Source organism: Hyperoodon ampullatus, assembly GCF_949752795.1.
Source record: "Hyperoodon ampullatus genome assembly, chromosome: 3".
Taxonomy (NCBI): Eukaryota; Metazoa; Chordata; class Mammalia; order Artiodactyla; family Ziphiidae; genus Hyperoodon; species Hyperoodon ampullatus.
This window is the reverse complement of record NC_136916.1, coordinates 39,485,232-39,504,471: the sequence shown is the minus strand read 5'-3', so window position 1 is coordinate 39,504,471 and position 19,240 is coordinate 39,485,232. Positions and strand designations below refer to the sequence as shown.

The 19,240-nt window shown below is 42.1% G+C and overlaps 1 protein-coding gene across 3 annotated transcripts; it reads right to left on the bottom strand.

Moving 5' to 3' along the window:
- Nucleotides 1-1,277: 1,277 nt before the first annotated feature.
- On the bottom strand, nt 1,278-18,402 carry DET1 (DET1 partner of COP1 E3 ubiquitin ligase; the record flags this gene model as incomplete). 3 transcript variants are annotated; one of them, XM_079700957.1, is made up of 5 exons in its annotated part: nt 1,278-1,467; nt 4,744-4,935; nt 14,364-14,551; nt 17,314-18,164; nt 18,300-18,402. In XM_079700957.1, 5 exons carry the CDS (start codon nt 18,394-18,396, stop codon nt 1,278-1,280), a joined length of 1,518 nt encoding a protein of 505 aa, XP_079557083.1. The 3 variants fall into 3 exon arrangements, with proteins under 3 accessions (XP_079557083.1, XP_079557082.1, XP_079557081.1); XM_079700956.1 differs by having other exon boundaries at nt 17,314-18,402; XM_079700955.1 differs by lacking the exon at nt 4,744-4,935 and having other exon boundaries at nt 17,314-18,396.
- Nucleotides 18,403-19,240: the final 838 nt, after the last annotated feature.

Below are 19,240 nucleotides of genomic sequence, written 5' to 3'. Positions count from 1 at the left end.
CCTGACACACAGTAGGTGCTCAAATCTTATGTTGAATGCTGAATGAGAATTAATTTAGCTGTTCGAAGTTGAAGATGATGAAATAAGCTTAACTGTTTTTGGTGGGGCTCAGCATCTCATATCACATTTATTATGTTCCCAAGGGAAGTCAGTACCTAGACGGCAGAGGGATATAGGATCCAGCTGTCTGCATCCATGGCTCCTTTCCCAGCCTGCTCTGAAACCCAACATTTCAAAGCTACCTTCAAAGTCAGAGGCTACTAAACAAGCTTACTACATAAATGGTGGGCACAGTATGAAGATGAAACATAAACATCCTGAGAAGCCCTGTGGAGGAGGCTAGCTGAGAAAGTGACAGAAGGATGCTGACTGGTGGCTGGCAGGTATTTGTAGGAGAGCAGTGATGGCTCAGCCGTCCAGGAACAACCTGTCTGATCTCTTTAGGAACACCTGGAGCTTACCAGCTCCCACTACCCAAATTACAGTAAGTGCTGCACAGTGTTTGTTTCTGCTGTGGCAGTGAGAACTGCTCACTCTTCCACCTGCACCACGCAGATGGTGCAGATGGGAGCGTGCTTCCACACGAGGATGTGCAGTTATGCCCAGTTCCTCCAGCTGTAACAATTACCAGGAGAACACCCAAGGGAAGGAAACAATCCCGGCAGATAGCTGTCTTCCACGCTGGCACACACCATTTAGTCCTCCCAAGAGCAGCTGCTGGATCTATGGCCTCCAGTCCCTTTCACAGTCCTTCCTGGAACTGATGTATTTGGAAAACATTTGGTGAGATCAGAACATAAGGCAGTCATTAAACAGGATATATTTAAGTACGAAAATACCAAGGCTTTATTTTTTTTTTCTTATAAAGACAGCCCTGTTATTGGCTAAGTGGAAAGATGTATACACTTCTCATGAGTAAACAAGATTCACCTGCTTCAGGCTGCATACCATAATGCCAAAGAAGTGACATGAAGGAGGCAGAGATGTAATGCTCTCATCTTCATAGCAATAAAATGCAAAATAAAACAAAACTTAAATGGACTTAATTAATGCTGGGCATTCCCACAGGGAAAAGGCAAGAGGACTTTAAGTCGATCGGTAGTTGTACTGTGTACGACAAAAAAATTCCGTCAGGCTGAGCCACATGGCTCTCCCCATCTGAGGTATACAGTCTGGAACCGACAAGGCTGAGAGTCAGGAGCTTCTGCTTTACAGTCCACTGAGATATGAAGGGGGCAGAGTCTTGGAAGACCAGATGACCCTCTCTGGTGAGGCACCTACGTGCAGCAGTGTCGCATATGGAAGTTGACAACATACTCAGCATTAGTCCTCTGCACAGAGATAGCAAAAGGCTCAAAAGGGTGGAAGGTGAAGGCAACAAGGCGTCGCACCGTGTGGTTGATGGGGCGGCCCAGTAAGCCTGCCTGAATCTCAAACTTGAGCAGACCAGAGTCCCGGGCATAGAACCTAAACAGAACAAGAGAGAAGGAGAGGATGGGACAGATACTGACCACCATCTTGAAACCTGAACATCAGGAAAATGTGCCAACTCGTTATTTAACCTCACTGATGACATCTCCTCTAACAGCAGCCCCAGGTTATTGGAACTGCAAAATCACCTTTGTCTGATCAGCTCATTTTACGGGCAGGTTGATTATGAACTTCCCTATGCTGTCCTGAGTCACTGGGTCATTTCTCTTTCCCAAGATGACCCTTAGTTACAGCCTTAACTACAGCCTCCCCTTTTCCAGTAGCTACCTGCCCAAGATTGCCTAGGCCAGCACTGGAAATGAAATGTGAGCCACGTATGTTATTTTAAATTTTCAGGTAGCCACATTAAACAAAGTAAAAGGTGAAAGGTGAAATCAATTTTAATAATATTTTATTTAACCCAATATTGGTATCTAGAATATTATCATTTCAACCTATAATCAATATAAAAGATACTAAAAAATATTTTTTTTGTACTAAGCCTTTGAAATCTGATGTGTGTTGACACTTGAGCACATCTCAACTTGGACTAGTCACATGTTAGTGACGTCAGTGCTCAACAGCTACATGAGGCTAGTAGCTACTATAGAACAGTGCAGATCTAGGCCTATATTTGAGTTTTTCACTTTTAAGAATAAATTCCTTTAGAAGGTTCTTCTTTTTCACACACAAATACAAAATACTAAGTAGTTTTTACTTTTTCATCTAACACAGTAAGAATAAAGATGCTTCCATCCATCCCAATACTTAAATGCCTTTTTCCCACATGCAAAGTAAGTGCCCTGTGAACTTGGGAACTAGAGATGATCAGCAGGGTTGGGGCTGAATTGGGGGAAGTTCTAGAAAATAAAGAGCTCTGAAATAAAGAGCTCTATAATTTCCCTTTTGGGAAGCAAATATATACTAGACGTAAAGATATTCATACCCCTTGACTCAACAATCCCATTTCTAAGAACTTATATCCTCAGAATTTAATTTAAATGCAGTAAATAGTGACATGAATAAAGATGCCTGCTACAGCATTAGCTCTAATGTAAAAATGCAGAGAGAATAATGCTCAATAATAGGGTAATAGTTAAATCAATTATGGTACACCTACTTGATGGAATAACATGCCACCATTAGGACTGTAACTGTGAGGACTATGTAACAATATGGGAAAATGTTTATTAAATAAAAGCAGGCATCGCTTCTCGGCCTTTTGGCTAAGATCAAGTGTAAATAAAAGCAGGCTACAAAGTATTATGCCAACCATGATTACAACTGTGTAAATGTAAACATGCATACTGGCAAAGACTAGAATGGAATATACAATAAGTGTTAGAGTAATGGCATTACCTCTTCAAATGACTTTTATATCCTTACATTTCTCATTTTAAATTAAAAATAAAGAATTACAAGGGGCTTCCCTGGTGGCGCAGTGGTTGAGAGTCCGCCTGCCGATGCAGGGGACACGGGTTCGTGCCCTGGTCTGGGAGGATCCCACATGCCGCGGAGCGGCTGGGCCCGTGAGCCATGGCCGCTGAGCGGGCGCATCCGGAGCCTGTGCTCCGCAATGGGAGAGGCCACAACAGTGAGAGGCCCGCATACCACAAAAAAAAAAAAAGAATTACAAGAAAAATCTTTTAAGTCAGGGTCAATGGCATTTCCAGATTTGTTTAATCTTTTCAAATCAGAAAGGCGGGGAAGTAAAAAAGGAAAGAAATGTATCTCGTGCTTTGTGACAACATCAAATGAGGCCAATTATCTGCTTTTATGTGTGAAAAACCCATTCACCTTACCCACATAGTCCCCAGCACACAAAGGGCTTATAATTTAAAGTGAGTTGTTTGAGCTCCTAAATCTAACTACCAGTTTACAGGAAATATGGGGGAATGAGAAAGGCAGTAAGTACGCCAGGGATGCAATGAGCAAAATCTAGAATGTGGTGAATGCTACCGGACGAACAACCTGGTTTCTTCAACAATTTCACTGCAAAGGAAGTAAGAGGGAAGCAGAGCCCATAGAATAAAAAAGACTTGAGAGGATAGCAACCAAATACAACATACACACCTTGTTAGGATCCTGACTGGAACAAACTGTAAAAAGACTATGCACAAGACAATAGGGAAATGTGAAAACTCACCAGATATCGGTGATCTTAATATATTTTTGTTAATTTTCATAAGATGGAATAATGGTATTAAGGTTGCATGTTTTTAAGTCCTTACCTTTTAGAAATTCATACTGAAATATTTACAAGTGAAATGCTATGACACCTGGGATGTGATGGTCCAGGGTGGCAGTTGGGAGGGGAGGAGTGGTGGTGGAAAGAGATGAATCAACATTGACCATGAAGTGATAACTGCTGAAGCATGGTGATGGGTACAGGGAGGTTCATTATACTCCTCTACTTTAATATGTTTAAAATTTTCCATAATAAAAAAAATTTTAACTGGCGTTTGGAACCTGACTGCAATTTCTCAAAGGAAATATTACAAATGGTGATTAAGCGTTCAGAGTATGTTACACAAGCCTATTTAATACACAATGAAGCTGGATTATGCAATACTATCTACCACTATTTCTATGTGAAAAAGACCTTCCACAATCCAGCTCAGGGCTCCAGGAACACACCTCCCTTGAAATAACCCCACTAGTGGCAGTGGCGCCAGTTCCTCTCCCTAGTACCTATTACAGCACACAGAACAACCCAAGCTCCCGGCACAGACAAGCGGGTCTGTGAACTGGACATACGTGAGGAAGCCATTGCTTACAGGAGGTTAGTTTCAAGGTTCTAGCAATAATACAGTGATCTGCATTCCAAAATTCTTCCAAGTGAGGAAGCATGAGTTTCTCCAAAACCTGCCTGTTCCCCAAACCGTCTCTGCTATCGTTTCTATTAGGTAACATGAGAGGATAAAATAATGTGAGCTGGATAAAATTTAAGTCTCAATTATAAACACTATTAAGAAATGGTATTAGGTTATTAAATTGAAAAGTATGGTTTCCTTCTCTGGATACCCTGAAAAGGGAACAACACTTATCTGAATTTGATGTTTTGATGAGAAGCAAAGAGCAGAACTAATTAATTTATGAGATTAGTGCCTGAATGATCAAAGTACCCACCACATTATAGAAATAGCCTACCCTCTGAACTCAACCCATGAGTACAAGTGGACAGAGTCACAGTGAAATGATGTTTAAGAAGAAGAGAAAGAGAAAGCAGGCCACCTCCTCAAGCAGTGTGCAGCTGAAGCAGGGATGGTGTACCTGATAGGGTGATCTCCACAAGTCTTGGGCCGCTCCATGACTGACACCCACTTGTCATCGTAGCTGAAGAGAGACAAATCAAGGTAGGGGCTACCACTGTAAGACTGGGCGCTGATGGGGAGCTGACCCAGCAGCCGGCGTACTGCCTCCGTGTGCCCTCCATACTTGGCATTTACAATAGTGTCTTTAAACCTAAAATAAAGCACCAGTGAGGAAGGCTGTGTTAGTGACACACAAACTGCACTGGGTTTTAAACTGACAGACATATGTCTAAAAACAACTCATTCTGAAAACAAAATCTAGATATTGAATTGACACATCACAAATCTGCCTAGCTACAAATATTCTCAAAAAGCAAAAACAGAATGAGAAATTGGGAACATTAAGTTACTTTAGAAAAGTCAGCAAATATTCTACAAAAGTTAAAAACAGTATGACTTATCTATGACAAATATTTCTACTCAAACTTATTTCCCCCAAATAGCAGCCTTAGATTGCATTAAAAAGGAGTTACACAGAGCAGAGAATCCTGAACAGACACAGCCTCTGACTCTTCTTGGGATCAGTTACAAGCCAACTTACATCAAACCTTTTGACAAATTACTCATTCTTTGTTTAAATAAATTTTGGGAGCTAGCTACTTATACTTCTGCCAAAACACCAGTATCTAGAAGAACAGTAACATGGATACAGAATCACCTATCTGACTTATCATTAATAATAACAATAGAGCAGTTATTTCTCACAATTATAATGAATACTAAATTTAATACCCTTTGACCAAGTATTTCTATTCTTCTGGAAATTTGCCCTAAGGAAGAAAAATCCCTGTGCACGTTCAATATAGCACTGTCTATGACAATGAAAAATTGAGAGAAAAATTAAAAGCCTAATAGAAAACCATAATTTTCAAAGATTATATGGTAAAAGAGGAAATGTTTATCATAATGGTAAGTAAAAGAAGTAGGCTACAATCTGCATATATAGTACGATCAAAAACACACACACAAATTTACGCCTTAAAAAAAAAAACTGGTGGAAATACATCAAAATGGTAATAGTTGTGTTTGCGTAATGACATTTTAGATTTTTTTAACCTTCTTTTTCACTTTCCTATAGTTCCTTAGAAAATATGTCAACTGTTTATCAGCTTGATTTTTAAAATTCTCTATATTGAAGCATATCATACAGTTTAACAATCAAGGGGAAAATAATTTTTTTAGTCCAGGAGAGAAAATACGATATAACATCTCATCCCTGAAACGAATGGAATAAAAAACTTGAATGTTCAGGACTTCCCTGGTGGCGCAGTGGTTAAGAATCCGCCTGCCAATTCAGGGGACACGGTTTCGAGCCCTGGTCCGGGAAGATCCCACATGCCGCAGAGCAACTAAGCCTATGCACCACAGGTACTGAGCCTGCGCTCTAGAGCCCACGAGCCACAACTATTGAACCCACATGCCACAACTACTGAAGCCCGCGTGCCTAGAGCCCATGCTCCGCAACAAGAGAAGCCACTGCAATGAGAAGCCCATGCACTGCAACGAAGAGTAGCCCCTGTTCGCTGCAACTATAGAAAGCCCACATGCAGCAACGAAGACCCAATGCAGCAATAGATAAATAAATAAACAAACAAACAAACTTGAATGTTTGTAACTTTGATGAGACCAGAAAGATTGATTAGATGGGTTTTGATTTTTGTTTTCACTGCTAGCCTGCAGTGCTAGATGGACATTAACACTTCTCAGTTCCCCCAAAAGAAAGCCTAGTGTCAACACTGCTCTTCCATTATTTCTCTTGACAGTAATTTTCACAGCCTCAGTGTAAATCATAAAATTAAACCCTGGGCCACACAGAACTTATTTCTTTCCCTTTCATTTGAGCTGATATCAAAGATCCTGGGCCCTTTGGTTTTCAGCCCTTTGTCAGTGAAGACCTAGTACGCCAACCCTGCCTGACTCACTGGCTTCAAAAGGTGGCTTCGAATGATGGGGCTGGCCCACACCTTCATGATGACCACAAATCAAAGCCTCCGTGACAATCCATGGGCTGAAGCAGCTCCTATTCCCCGGCAGCACCCACCACCTCTACTCTCCAGGCTCCCCAATGACTAAAAGATGAAGCAGTGGGCTTCCCTGGTGGCACAGTGGTTGAGAGTCCGCCTGCCGATGCAGGGGACACGGGTTCGTGCCCCGGTCTGGGAAGATCCCACATGCTGCGGAGCAGCTGGGCCCATGAGCCATGGCCGCTGGGCCTGCGCATCCGGAGCCTGTGCTCCGCAACGGGAGAGGCCACAACAGTGAGAGGCCCGTGTACCGCAAAAAAAAAAAAAAAGATGAAGCAGTCATCCCTCTGATGTCTTCACCTGATTAACTCCTAGCTCACTGTCACTCTGTCCAACTACACCTCTCTTAATTCACGATTTCAAAATTCTCAGAGACGATCCTTCCAACACCACGGCTTCCTAGTTCCTGGACTTCCTTTCTGCCTCGGCCACTCATTCCAACGGTTATATCCTCAATCTCATTCTTACCAATGACTGCACCCCCCTGTAACAGGGTGCAGCACCACAGACTCCAACTATCTTCTCTCCTACTTTTCCAGCTAACTCCCTCTGCTCATCCCAGCTTCAACATCCTTCAGCCCCAATGGGACCTAAATTCCATTGACTCTACCAACTTTTTTGCCATCCTACGCCTTCATCATGACCTCTTTTCCTTCCTCAGCCAGCTTAAATTTCACAATCATTAAAATCACAAAATTTCTATCCATGAACTCACGTGGGCCCTTAATGCTGCAGGACACTCATGCTGCATTCCCACAGTCCAGCGAGTCTCCTACTCTCTTAGTCAACTATTTCATCCCCCTCCTGCATGTTCATCCTCACGTAATGGCACTGCCTTCTTTGTAACTGACAAATAGAAGAAATGAGAAAACTTTTTAAAGCTCCCATCAGCACATCTGTACCTATTTAACTGTATGTGCTGCCCTAGAAGGCTAATCCATCCACTTGGGCACTAGGTTCTATCCTCTGACCTCATATACTTAACCAATTCTGCCCCCACCCCAACTTTTCCTAACCTATCAGTTTCCTCCTATGTACAGATCAGTCCCATCTGCAAACAAACATGCCATTTTCCCCTCCCATTTAAAAAATATCAATAAAAGCAGAAACTTAACACCACTTGCCCCTCCAGCTAACACACCATTTTTCAGCTCTCCTTTACAGTAAAACTCCTCAAAGCACTTTTTCCTACTGTCTCTTATCCTCCCATTCTTTCTTAAACCCAACCCAAAGAGGCTTTCATGCCCACCATCTCACTGAAATGACTCTCATCAATGTCTCCAGTGATCTCCATGTTGATGACTCTAATCGCTGATTATCAGTCCTTACTGTACTTGAGCTGTCAGGAGGATCTGACACTCCTTCCTCGGAGAAACTACTAGACCTCTCCACTTACAGATCTTCTGATCTTCTCCCCTAAACCTGCTCCACCCCCAAGCTTCACCATCACTTAACAAGTTGACTGGGACAAAAATGTTAGAATCACCTTTGACTTTGCTCTTTCACAGCCCATATCCCACCCTTCACTAATCTTTTGGGCTCTATCTTCAAAATACATTGAGAATACAATTACTTACCACCCCCAATGTTATCACCCTGATCCAAGACACCATTATTCAAATTATTACTGATAGCCTAGAATGGGCAAGGCACTTTTCTAGGTGCTTAGGATACTATAAATGAGCACAAAAGAACTTAAATCCTAGCGTCAGGAAACAAAAGGTAGCAATTTTATTTACTGGATCATTGCAATGGTCTACTAACTTCTACCCTATCCCCCTATGGTCTATTCTTAAAACAGCAGCCAGAGTGATCCTGTTAAAACACATGTGAGACCACATCACTCTTCTGCTCAAACACTACAAAATCTCACCTACACTTAAAGCCAAAGCCTTAGAATGGCCTTATGTGTCTGGTCCTGTCTCAGACCACATCTCTAACTACTCTGCCTCTTGCTTACTCCAGCCTGGCCACCCTGATCTTGGTGTTCCTCAAACGCATGAGATCCACCTTTGGACCTTTAGATTTAATATTCCCTTTGCTTGGTATATTCTTCCCCCTGATATCCACATGGCTTGCTCCCTGACCTCCTTCAAAAGTTTTACTCAAATATCACCCTGTCGGTGAGGCCTACGCTAACAACCCCACTAGAAAAGAACTGACAATCTCTTCCTAATACCCTCAAACCCATCAGATATTCTAATAAATTTTAACATTTTATTGGATACATCCCTCTTGGAAACCTCCCCGCTCCTGCTTCCACCTAGTCCAACTGGTGGCCTGTCATCCTGGAACTTCCCTTTACCATCATCCTCAGAATTCTCTGTGCTTCTCTCCACTGTTAAGACTCTATTCCCTGTACCATTCTTTCGTGGTTTACTGGGAAAAATACATATTCCAGAGGCTTCCATAGAAAAGGAACATGCAAGGTAATTTTTTAAGACCTTACGTGTCTGAAAATGTCTTTGTTACACCCTATTATTTGGATGTAGAATTGTAGTTTGGAAATCATTTTTTTCACAGAATTCTGAGGATATATAATTGTATTGGCTTCAAGCTTTCGGTATTAAGACTGATAACATTAATGACTTAATTTTTTATATATAAAATGTATGTGTTCTTTCTGGAAGTTTTTACAATTTTCTCTTTATCCTCAGTGTTCTAAAATTTCATGATGATATGCCTCAGTATGGGTTTTTTATTTATTGACTGTACTGGTTACCTGATGGAGCCGTGATGTGCTAATAAGTTTAATAATTATTTCTCTGAAGGGAAAAAAGCCATGATTTGCAGCGCCTGCCGATTTCTTTGGTGTAAATCCTCCTGCTGTGGTCAATGTCAAGGTACCAAAGTGACATCACTGAATGCAGAGTTGTCAAGAGATGAGCAGTAGCACATCACTATATAATATTTTTACCAGATAAAATAGATACAAATAACCTCAAGAGTACGACAGTAAAATAATTATGAATTAATAATTAGAAAATAATAATAATAATAATTATTATTTTTTTGTGGTACGTGGGCCTCTCACTGTTGTGGCCTCTCCCGTTGCGGAGCAAGGCTCCGGACGCGCAGCCTCAGTGGCCATGGCTCACGAGCCTAGCCACTCTGCAGCATGTGGGATCCTCCCGGACCGGGGCACGAACCTGTGTCCCCTGCATCGGCAGGGTGGACTCTCAACCACTGCGCCACCAGGGAAGCCCAAAAATAATTAATTTTTAATAATGGCTGTGTTTAACAGCTTGCAGAAACTCCTGAAAGTTTAATAGTTGGCTCTCACAAGCCAGAATGAGCCAGCTCCAGCACACCACTGGATGTTCCTTGCCAATCTGGAAGAGAGAGAGAGACAGAGAGACAGAGAGAGAGTGAGTGTGTGTGTGTGTGTATTCGCACGTCTTGCGGGACCTCAGTTCTCCAACTAGGGATTGAACCTGGGCCACGGCAGTGAAAGCCCAGAATCCTAACCACTAGGCCACCAGGGAGCATCCATGGAAATGTATATTTTTCAGTACTAGAAAACTGTTTAGGGTCTTCCCTGGTGGCACAGTGGTTAAGAATCTGCCTGCCAATGCAGGGGACATGGGTTCAATCCCTGGTCTGGGAAGATCCCACATGCCGCGGACCAACTAAGCCCATGAGCCACAGCTACTGAGCCTGCGCTCTAGAGCCTGCAAGCCACAATTACGGAGCCCGCCCGACTGGAGCCTGTGCTCTGCAACAAGAGAAGCCACCGCAATGAGAAGCCCTCGCACCACAATGAAGAGTAGCCACCACTCGCTGCAACTAGAGAAAGCTCATGCACAGCAGAGAAGACCCAACACATCCAAAAATAAAAATATATAGATTTTAAAAAAAAAGGAAAAAGAAAACTGTTTACATTATTTCCTCCCCTTCATTTTTCTACTGCTCCTTCTGAAATTAGCCAGATATTGGACCTCGTGGGAAAATCCTCTAACTTTTTATCACTTCTCTCCCATTTTCCTACTCTTATCTTTTTATTCTACTTTCTTGGAGAGTTCCTAAACTATATCTAACAAAGTTTAAATTTCTAAAGCATCTCACTTAGCATTACTGTTCTAGGAATGTTCCTGTTTTCATAGTTTAAATTATTTCTGTGAATACTATGCTGTTTCTTTATTTTTTATACTGTTTGTTTTATTTGGTCTCTATCTTTTAAGATAAAGGCTTTGTTTAAGTGACTCATGATCCCTGATGTCCATTTTTTTCTTAAACATTTATTCTAACCTAAAATAGAATCCATTTTCATTTATTTTTACCAAAAGTTTATTGAAAACTGTAAAATTGAGCATTCAAATCCATATGTTCACAAGAAATAAAAAATAATTTTCATTTATATGTACACTATATTTTCAATGCAGCAAAGTATGATAAGATGATTAATAAAATGTTATTAGGACACAATTCTCTGCGGGAGATAGAACAGACATATGAATTTGAAAAGAAAAAGAAATATAAAATTTCAAACAGTATAGGAATAACTTGCTCTATACGTTTTTTTTCTTCTTTTGGCCACGCCATGCGGCATGCGGGATCTTAGTTCCCTGACCAGAGATCGAACCCCCGCCCTTTGCAGTGGGAGCACAGAGTCTTAACCACTGGACCACCAGGGAAGTCCCTTACTCTGTACTTTTTATGTGAAATACTGAATACTAAATTACTATGGTATTAGATTCCCTTGGGTATATTTAAAAGTGTTAACACCTTAAACTTAGACAATGTTATATGCCAATTATATCTTGTAATGCTTTTTTAAAAAATGTCAATGTTGAATACATTGAAAATTGTATCCTTTTAAACTATTTAAATTTAACAGTAAAAAGTTTAAAGATTAACTTAATAATTGATGCATGAGGGTATCTACAGTTTCAAAATCTTTGCTGGTATGAAGCAAAATTTGGAAGATCACAAAGCTAGAATGCCACCTTTCTCTTTAACCTTTTATTTTCTCTTCCAGAGCTTCCTACAATTTCACTTAATTATAGGTACCTTGTGAAATAAATTTTCAGAAAACACAGCTTCCTCTAATTCCTGATGACATTATTCATTCAACAAATATCTAACATGCTCCTCCCACATGAAAGACACTGGCCTAGGTGCTGTGGATATGGCAGTGTATGTAACAGACAAAAATCCCTGCCCTCATGGAGCTTACCTCCTAGTGACTTCTTTGATGTTTTAACTGAGTGTACCCCGTTTTTGTTACTAGTCGATAATAATCTGCTTAATTTTAAAGTTAATTCTAAAAGACAACAATTCATTTCAAAACGAAAAAAGCAAGATCCGATCCATGTTCTGCTTCCAAAAATCCTTCTATACTGAATAGAGATGCTAGTAAGGCAGAAAATTTGTGTGAACCAGAGAAAAAAAGGCATGTTTAGTTGTCTGAAAATCAATATCCATCTATTTTTAATCAAGTTCTGGCCTTCCGTATAAATACAATGCCACTGAATTAGGTGTCTGCTTTGCTTGTTTTTCCCAGTGGCAGTAATGCTTATTCTGATTCATCCACTCACTCTGGTCTGATCTATAATGGAACCTAAAGCAGATATTTTCCATAACTAGCTAAGGTTGGGGAAGCAAGTTAGGTATGTGGAACGTGACGAGGCACTGAATGACTAGAGTAGGATTGAGCCCTTGGTCCAAAATAACTAGTCATTTCACAATAACGTATTCAGATAATTATGAGCAGCTCTGGTTCATAACAGGTGGGTATCAATTTAGGGTGACCTAGGTGTTTCAAGAGGGGCCTCCAAGTGTCTCTTCTTCGGGTTGGTCAGTTTCCCTGGGGAATTTATCTCTAATCTCCTGCCTGGGGAGTATAAGCTTGGATGCCATATCTGATAAGAGGGATAGGACTCTTCCCCAACAGTATGTCAATTTTCACTTAATTCTTGTTTTAAGCATGACATGTCTCATCCCTACTCTCAGCCATGCCTCATGAACATGAAACCAGAGCCTGCACAGTGCAATTTCTCCAGAGAATAAACCTCTAGCCTTTTGATGAGGTAGGGAAGAGACAGTCATTTGGCAGTGTAGGCTTAAGGAAAGGAGCTAGAGCATCTGATTGCTCCTTTTAAGAATGTCATCCAGGGACCTCCCTGGTGGTCCAGTGGGTTAGGACTCTGAGCTTCCACTGCAGGGGACACGGCTTTGATCCCTGGTCGGGGAACTAAGATCCCACAATCCACGTGGCATGGCCAGAAAAAAAAAAAGTCATCCAATCCTTCAGAGGTACGTAGGGCCTCCAATTTCTTGAACTTTTCCAGAGCTCTCTGGTGCAAGGCAACTTATTTCTTGATGGATAAGCTCTGCATTTTTTTTTTTTTTTAATTTTGGCTGCTCCAGGTCTTAGTTGCAGCATGCGGGATTGTTTAGTTGCAGCAATGTACTCTTAGTTGTGGCATGAGGGCTTCCTAGTTGTGGCACACAGACTTCTTAGTTGTGTCACACGAACTCTTAGTTGTGGCATGTATGCAAGATCTAGTTCCCCGACCAGGGATCGAACCTAGGCCCCCTGCATTGGGAGCATGGAGTCTTACCCACTGGACTACCAGGGAAGTCCCTAAGCTCTACGGTCTTTAAGTTTTTGTCCTCTAAGATATGTCAAGTTAGTTATCACTCATCCATTGGCTCTTCAGCTTCTAAAACTCTCTTGATATCTCCTCCCCATTCTCTTTGTTCTTGTAGCTTTATACCTCTTTTTTTTTTTTTAAGATTTATTATTTATTTATTTATTTTATTTACTTTTGGCTGCGTCGGGTCTTAGCTGCAGCGTATGGGATCTTTGTTGAAACGTGCGGGACCTTTAGTTGCAGCGCGCAGGCTTCTCTCTAGTTGTGGCATGGGGGTTTTCTCTTCTCTAGTTGTGCAGCGCAGGCTCCAGGGAACATAGGCTCTGTACTTGTGACGCATGGGTTCCAGAGCGCGTGGGCTCCGTAGTTTTGCAGTACACGGGCTCTAGTTGAGGCGCGTGAGCTCAGTAGTTGTGGCACATGGGCTTAGCTGCCCTGTGGCATGTGGGATCTTAGTTCCCCGACCAGGGATCGACCCTGCGTCCCCTGAACTGCAAGGCGGATTCTTTACCACTGGACCACCGGGGAAGTCCCTCTTCTTCCTTTATTGTCATTTTAGTGGGGTTTTGGGATGGAACAGAGATAAATGCATGTGTTCAACACACACGTTTAACCAAAAGTTATAAAATTATGTCCTTAGTCATTCATTCAAAAAATATTTAAGTGCTTGACAGTGCACCACTGAAGATATAGCAATGAACTAAACAAAGACAGAGTCTCTTTCTGCAGCTAACATACAGTCTAGGAGGAATCATGGACAACACACAAGTAATTCCTCAGGCGCTAAGAAAGAGAAAAGAGAAGTTTAGGATGACACAATGGGTTACGACAAGCAGACTGATCCAAGGCCGGGTGGGCAGAAAGAATATGCGGTTTCTTGAAATAAATGACTGTTGGCTTCACACCAACAAATTTTCTGAAGAAAAATTAAGCTTGTTAAGCCTAGTGGAACAGCTTACCGGCGCTGGATCTGCCTTGCAAAATTGTTGCTGGAAGCTGAGCAGGGAAATTGGACTTCACTATGCAGGGTAGCGTTACGGAAGAGATCACAGAAGTTCTCAAACAGCTCCAAAAGCTCATCTGATGTATTCTCAAACACAGCGATCACCTCTGTTGTCACCATATTGTACACCACAAAGAAAGATGCCTGCGGAAGAACAGACAGACCTAAGGAATAGCTGAGTATAATGCCTTGCCTAGCAAATATCATTTTGGTTGAAAAATCAAGTTGCCCAAGTAAAACAGGCAAACACCTCCACTCCGGCACTATGGCGGCAACATGATGCCAAGAGGTCTTGGAAAAGATGGAAGCCTCAGTGGACTTGATCAATCAAGGGCCTCAGTGTTGCCTGATTTCCCACTGTACCTGCTGGAATTACCTGCTGGAGTTGTTCAGCATATATGTATAAAAAGGTTTTCAATCTTTCATTTCAAGCTGTGTGAAGATTTAATATTTTGCCTTCCAAGTGTTATTCCCTACTTACTCCCCAACCCACTTTTTTTAAATGCCAGATTTAATTTTCCTTCCTGCTGCGAAAGTGATTTGTAGCCAGGAGCTGCCTGTTGGCAAATTATTTTCTCTTGTATACTTACAGTTGAAAGTTCAATTCAGGGGCATTTCTTTTTCTCTCTTAATATTTCTAACATGCAGAAAGACATCTTAAGTACACTGTGTCCACCTAGGCAAGTTGTAACCAAGCAGGGGACTGCTGCTGAACACATGAAAAATCAGAGAAGCATTTTCCATTTCTTTCTTCATAAATGTTCTTTCAGCCAAGAGCATTTGTAACATACATTTGAGATTCATAACAATTAATTTCAGAGGGGGAACCTGAAAACCATTCAAACGCCATAGGTGGCAGAGTTACTGTTTTCTCTGAATGAGCCCCTGGGCGACTGGCCCTCTTCTTTAAACCTCCAGTGCTCTGCTCAGCCTAACAAGGAAGTGCCGGGTACCTCTAGTTTTTATCACAGTGAATGTGGCAGTGTGAGTCAATCTGAAAGCTTCCAACAGGACTCTAGAAGTTTTCAGAACACTAGGATTAGTATTCCGCCTCTTATGATTGAATTTAAATCTCCATTACCAATTTCTGGAGACATCTGGCCCACCTGTTTTAATAGTAATTAGTCCTTCCCAAAGCTTATATTACATGACTTTTGCGGTCATCTGGAAATTAAATTTGGCTGTAAATTAAAGAGGCTGGAGAGTAACCTGAGCATAATACCCATAATATTAGCAAGGCTTTGTGTTTAGGTGCACTTTTTACTCATTAACCTTATTGGAACCTATCAAATTAAACTGGGAAAGGAGCGGGGAGGACAACTAGGGCAGAGAGATTGGTTTAAAGTTACAAATTCTGTAAGCAAAGCATAGAGCCCTTGTAATGTTTCTGGCTACAACCTACTGTAGCTACCGGATATAAGTAGGTCATGTTTTAGCAAAGGAAAAAAGGATAATCTCAAATGCAGCAGTCACACAACATATTCCCTCCAAAATAAAAAGGTAATTATAGCTCAAACCTAAATACAAGATTGATTCATGTCCTTTCTATAAACCTGGACAGCGCTTTGATCATATTAGGGCTTCACCAGGATCCATCATAATTATGTGAATATAGAATTGCACAAACATTTACTAGCCTTCCCACCAGGCCAGACTGGGAAATACAGGACAGGAGGGTACAGAAGTCAAGTGCTTCACGGACAACCTCCCATGACTCATAACATGAACTAGATGGGCTCACCCATGATGGCTCAATGGGTGACTTCATCATTAATAGAGAAGAAAAAGAATTCAGAAAAAAAATGATCTCCCCCCCCCTTATTTTTTAGAATACACAAGGTATGATTCAGAAGAAAAATATTAGAAAACATTTTACCATGGATGGCTGGTAAGGTCTTAGGAGACAATTCCTTATACAGTCTCTGTTACAGGCAGAATCAGCTGCAGGTCAATGAGAGAAACCAGACTCAGCTGACTTCGTGGTTTACTGGTTTGTTCTGTTCTAAATTTCCACACTAGTATCTAAGGAGACACTCTGGAAATAGGAAAATGGGGGGACAAACGTACAGAAAGGTAGGTCTCTCACTTGGTCAACACTAAAGTAAGGAGCTTCTCAAAGGGAAATGCCCAAATTACCCTGAATTTCAGCATGGTATTTCAACCCAAAAGTCTTAGAGGTTTCCATGCTCTTAACACCACGTTATTCCTATTTGTGAAATGCCTCTCTCCCCTACCAACATCTTTCACCCAAACTGAAAAACCCTCAGAACCTGCAGTCTTGATGATTCACTTGGTAGATCAAAAATTTTGGCTTCCTTTTGATCTTTTCACTGCTGCACAACCTATGTTCCAGCACATGGGCAAGGTCAGCGTAGTCATAAAGCTTAATTCCGTCAAATGAACTTACCTATTACAATCTAAAGAAGATTTGGTGAGGAAGTATACTGACATCATTTAAGTAGGAAAGAAAGACTAGGTTTTTAGAAGATTTTCTTTTTCGTATGGTGAGTTCATTCTCATTGCCAGAACTAAGCAGACCAATAAGCACAATCTTATACAAAATCAAGGCAGTATCCATAGGGAGTCAAACCTTGACCCTGTAGCATCTGGGCTTCCATCTCAAGGGTACTGAAAATGCTCTGCAGATGAATTAGGGTAATAATCACAGAGGTGACTACCTACATGTCAATGGCTTACGATATAGCTTCCATTTGTCCAAATGAGAAAAATCATTTTGAGAAATGATTAGAAAAATCAAGCTGTTTTAAGTTTGAGCCCTAAGATAGCAAAAATTCAAGATTACATAAAATGTGTTATTTCTGAGAGGCTGGCTATAGGCAAAGAGAGAAACCTTCCCATTGTGCCAAGAAGACTGGAGGGGTAAAGGGCAGGAGAGCACCTTATACCTGTGATGGATCTGTGACCCGCAGGGTTACGACATCCTCACTAGTATACTTGATAAACAGATGGTTTTCATCCAGAAGCTGCATTTTCCACATGCGCAGCTGCCGTAGTTGGTCAAAATACTGGAAGAAGCGCCTCTTGGCCATTGCACTACCATCCTGCTCTGCCCGGCGCCAAAGGTACACGAGCAGCCGGTGTTTCAGGGAGTTGATGAAGGGATCCCTGAAAGGATTGGCCATGCCTGTCTGACTGTCCCGCTGCACCTCAGGAAAAACAGCTGACACAGTGAGCAGGTCATCCTCATAGCAGAAGCGGCCAATGGTCCTCACATCAATGAACGTGCCTTCAGGAGTCACCTGGAAGACATGGATGGTCTGCTGCTGCACTGACAAGATGGCCAGGATGTTCTTATACAAGTACAACCCTTGGTTGTGTGACAGGACCACTTTGTCACACTTGAAGGTACGTGTATCACATAAGCGGCCAGTATGAAGGTCAATGATATGGAGGGAGTAGTCCTCCAGGGGGGACCGGGGGTTGGGGGTCACGGACTCACTGTTCCGATATACCTCATAAAAAGGAGGGTGAGGCTCGTCTGGGAGATAGGCAGCTGAGCCCACGATGACACAGCGGCAGTCATCAGTGAAGAGGCTGCACTCCCGGTTCAGGTGCTCGCCATTGGCCGCCACATTGGTAATGTGCAGCAGGACGAAAAAGCGTTCGAAGAGCCGGCCACGGATGTTGACTGACCGCTGGTCATTGCCATTGGACAGGATCTCCCCCTCATAGCCCTGCAGTAGGTCCTCAGCTGCCTGGCAGCCCTGGTACTCATAGATTTCGAGAGATGTCTGGTCTGAAGAGAAAGCAATGAAGTAGCGTCCATCAGGTGAGAATTTACGCAAGAAACAAGGCGGCTTTTCAACATTGACGACTGTGAAGTTGGGGAAGACATTCTGGTGGAACACTCGGACCTGGTGCCAGTGGGTGCCTGCCTTGCCTGAACTGATCCGCCGGCGTTCCAGGCGGTGAATGACATTTTGGTTTTGGATTCTTCGAGGTTTGATGGTGGAAACATGATGATCCATTATCACATCTCTGCATGGAAAAGTAAAGAAGTAGTCAAGAAAATAAACAAAATTTACCAAAACATAAACACACTTGACCTTTGAACAACGCAAGGGTTAGGCACACCAATCCCCTGCAGCTGAATATCCAAGTATAACTTATAGTCAGCTCAGTATACATGGTTCCTTCCTATCCATGGTTCCTCCACATCCACGGATTCAACCAACCGGGGATGTCTAGTACTGCAGTATTCACTGATGAAAAAAATCCATGTGTAAGTGGACCTGCACAATTCAAATCTACGTTGCTCAAGGGCCAACTGTGTATATACAAGTCAAATAGATTTCCTTCCATATATCCTGGACCTAGGATGAACTAAACAAGTTCCTTCCCAAGTTATAGTTAGAAAGTAGTCAGGACATTTTTGAGTCTAGAAACAGGTTTGAGGGAAGGACCTAATTCCCTAGGAATACCTTCAAAGCATGCTTAGCTGTTGGGAATGTTCAACAGAACAAACCTTAGAACTACATCAAATTTGTTCAGTGTAAACACCACATTCAATGTACATTCATTTAAAAAATATATTTACTGGGCTGTTAAGATGTCCATACTGGGCTTCCCTGGTGGCGCAGTGGTTGAGAGCCTGCCTGCCGATGCAGGGGACACGGGTTCGTGCCCCGGTCCGGGAAGATCCCACATGCCGTGGAGCGGCTGGGCCCGTGAGCCATGGCCGTTGAGCCTGCGCGTCCAGAGCCTGTGCTCCGCAACGGGACAGGCCACAACAGCGCGAGGCCCACATACCGCAAAAAAAAAAAGATGTCCATACTACCCAAAGCAATCTATAAACTCAATGCAAAATTCCAA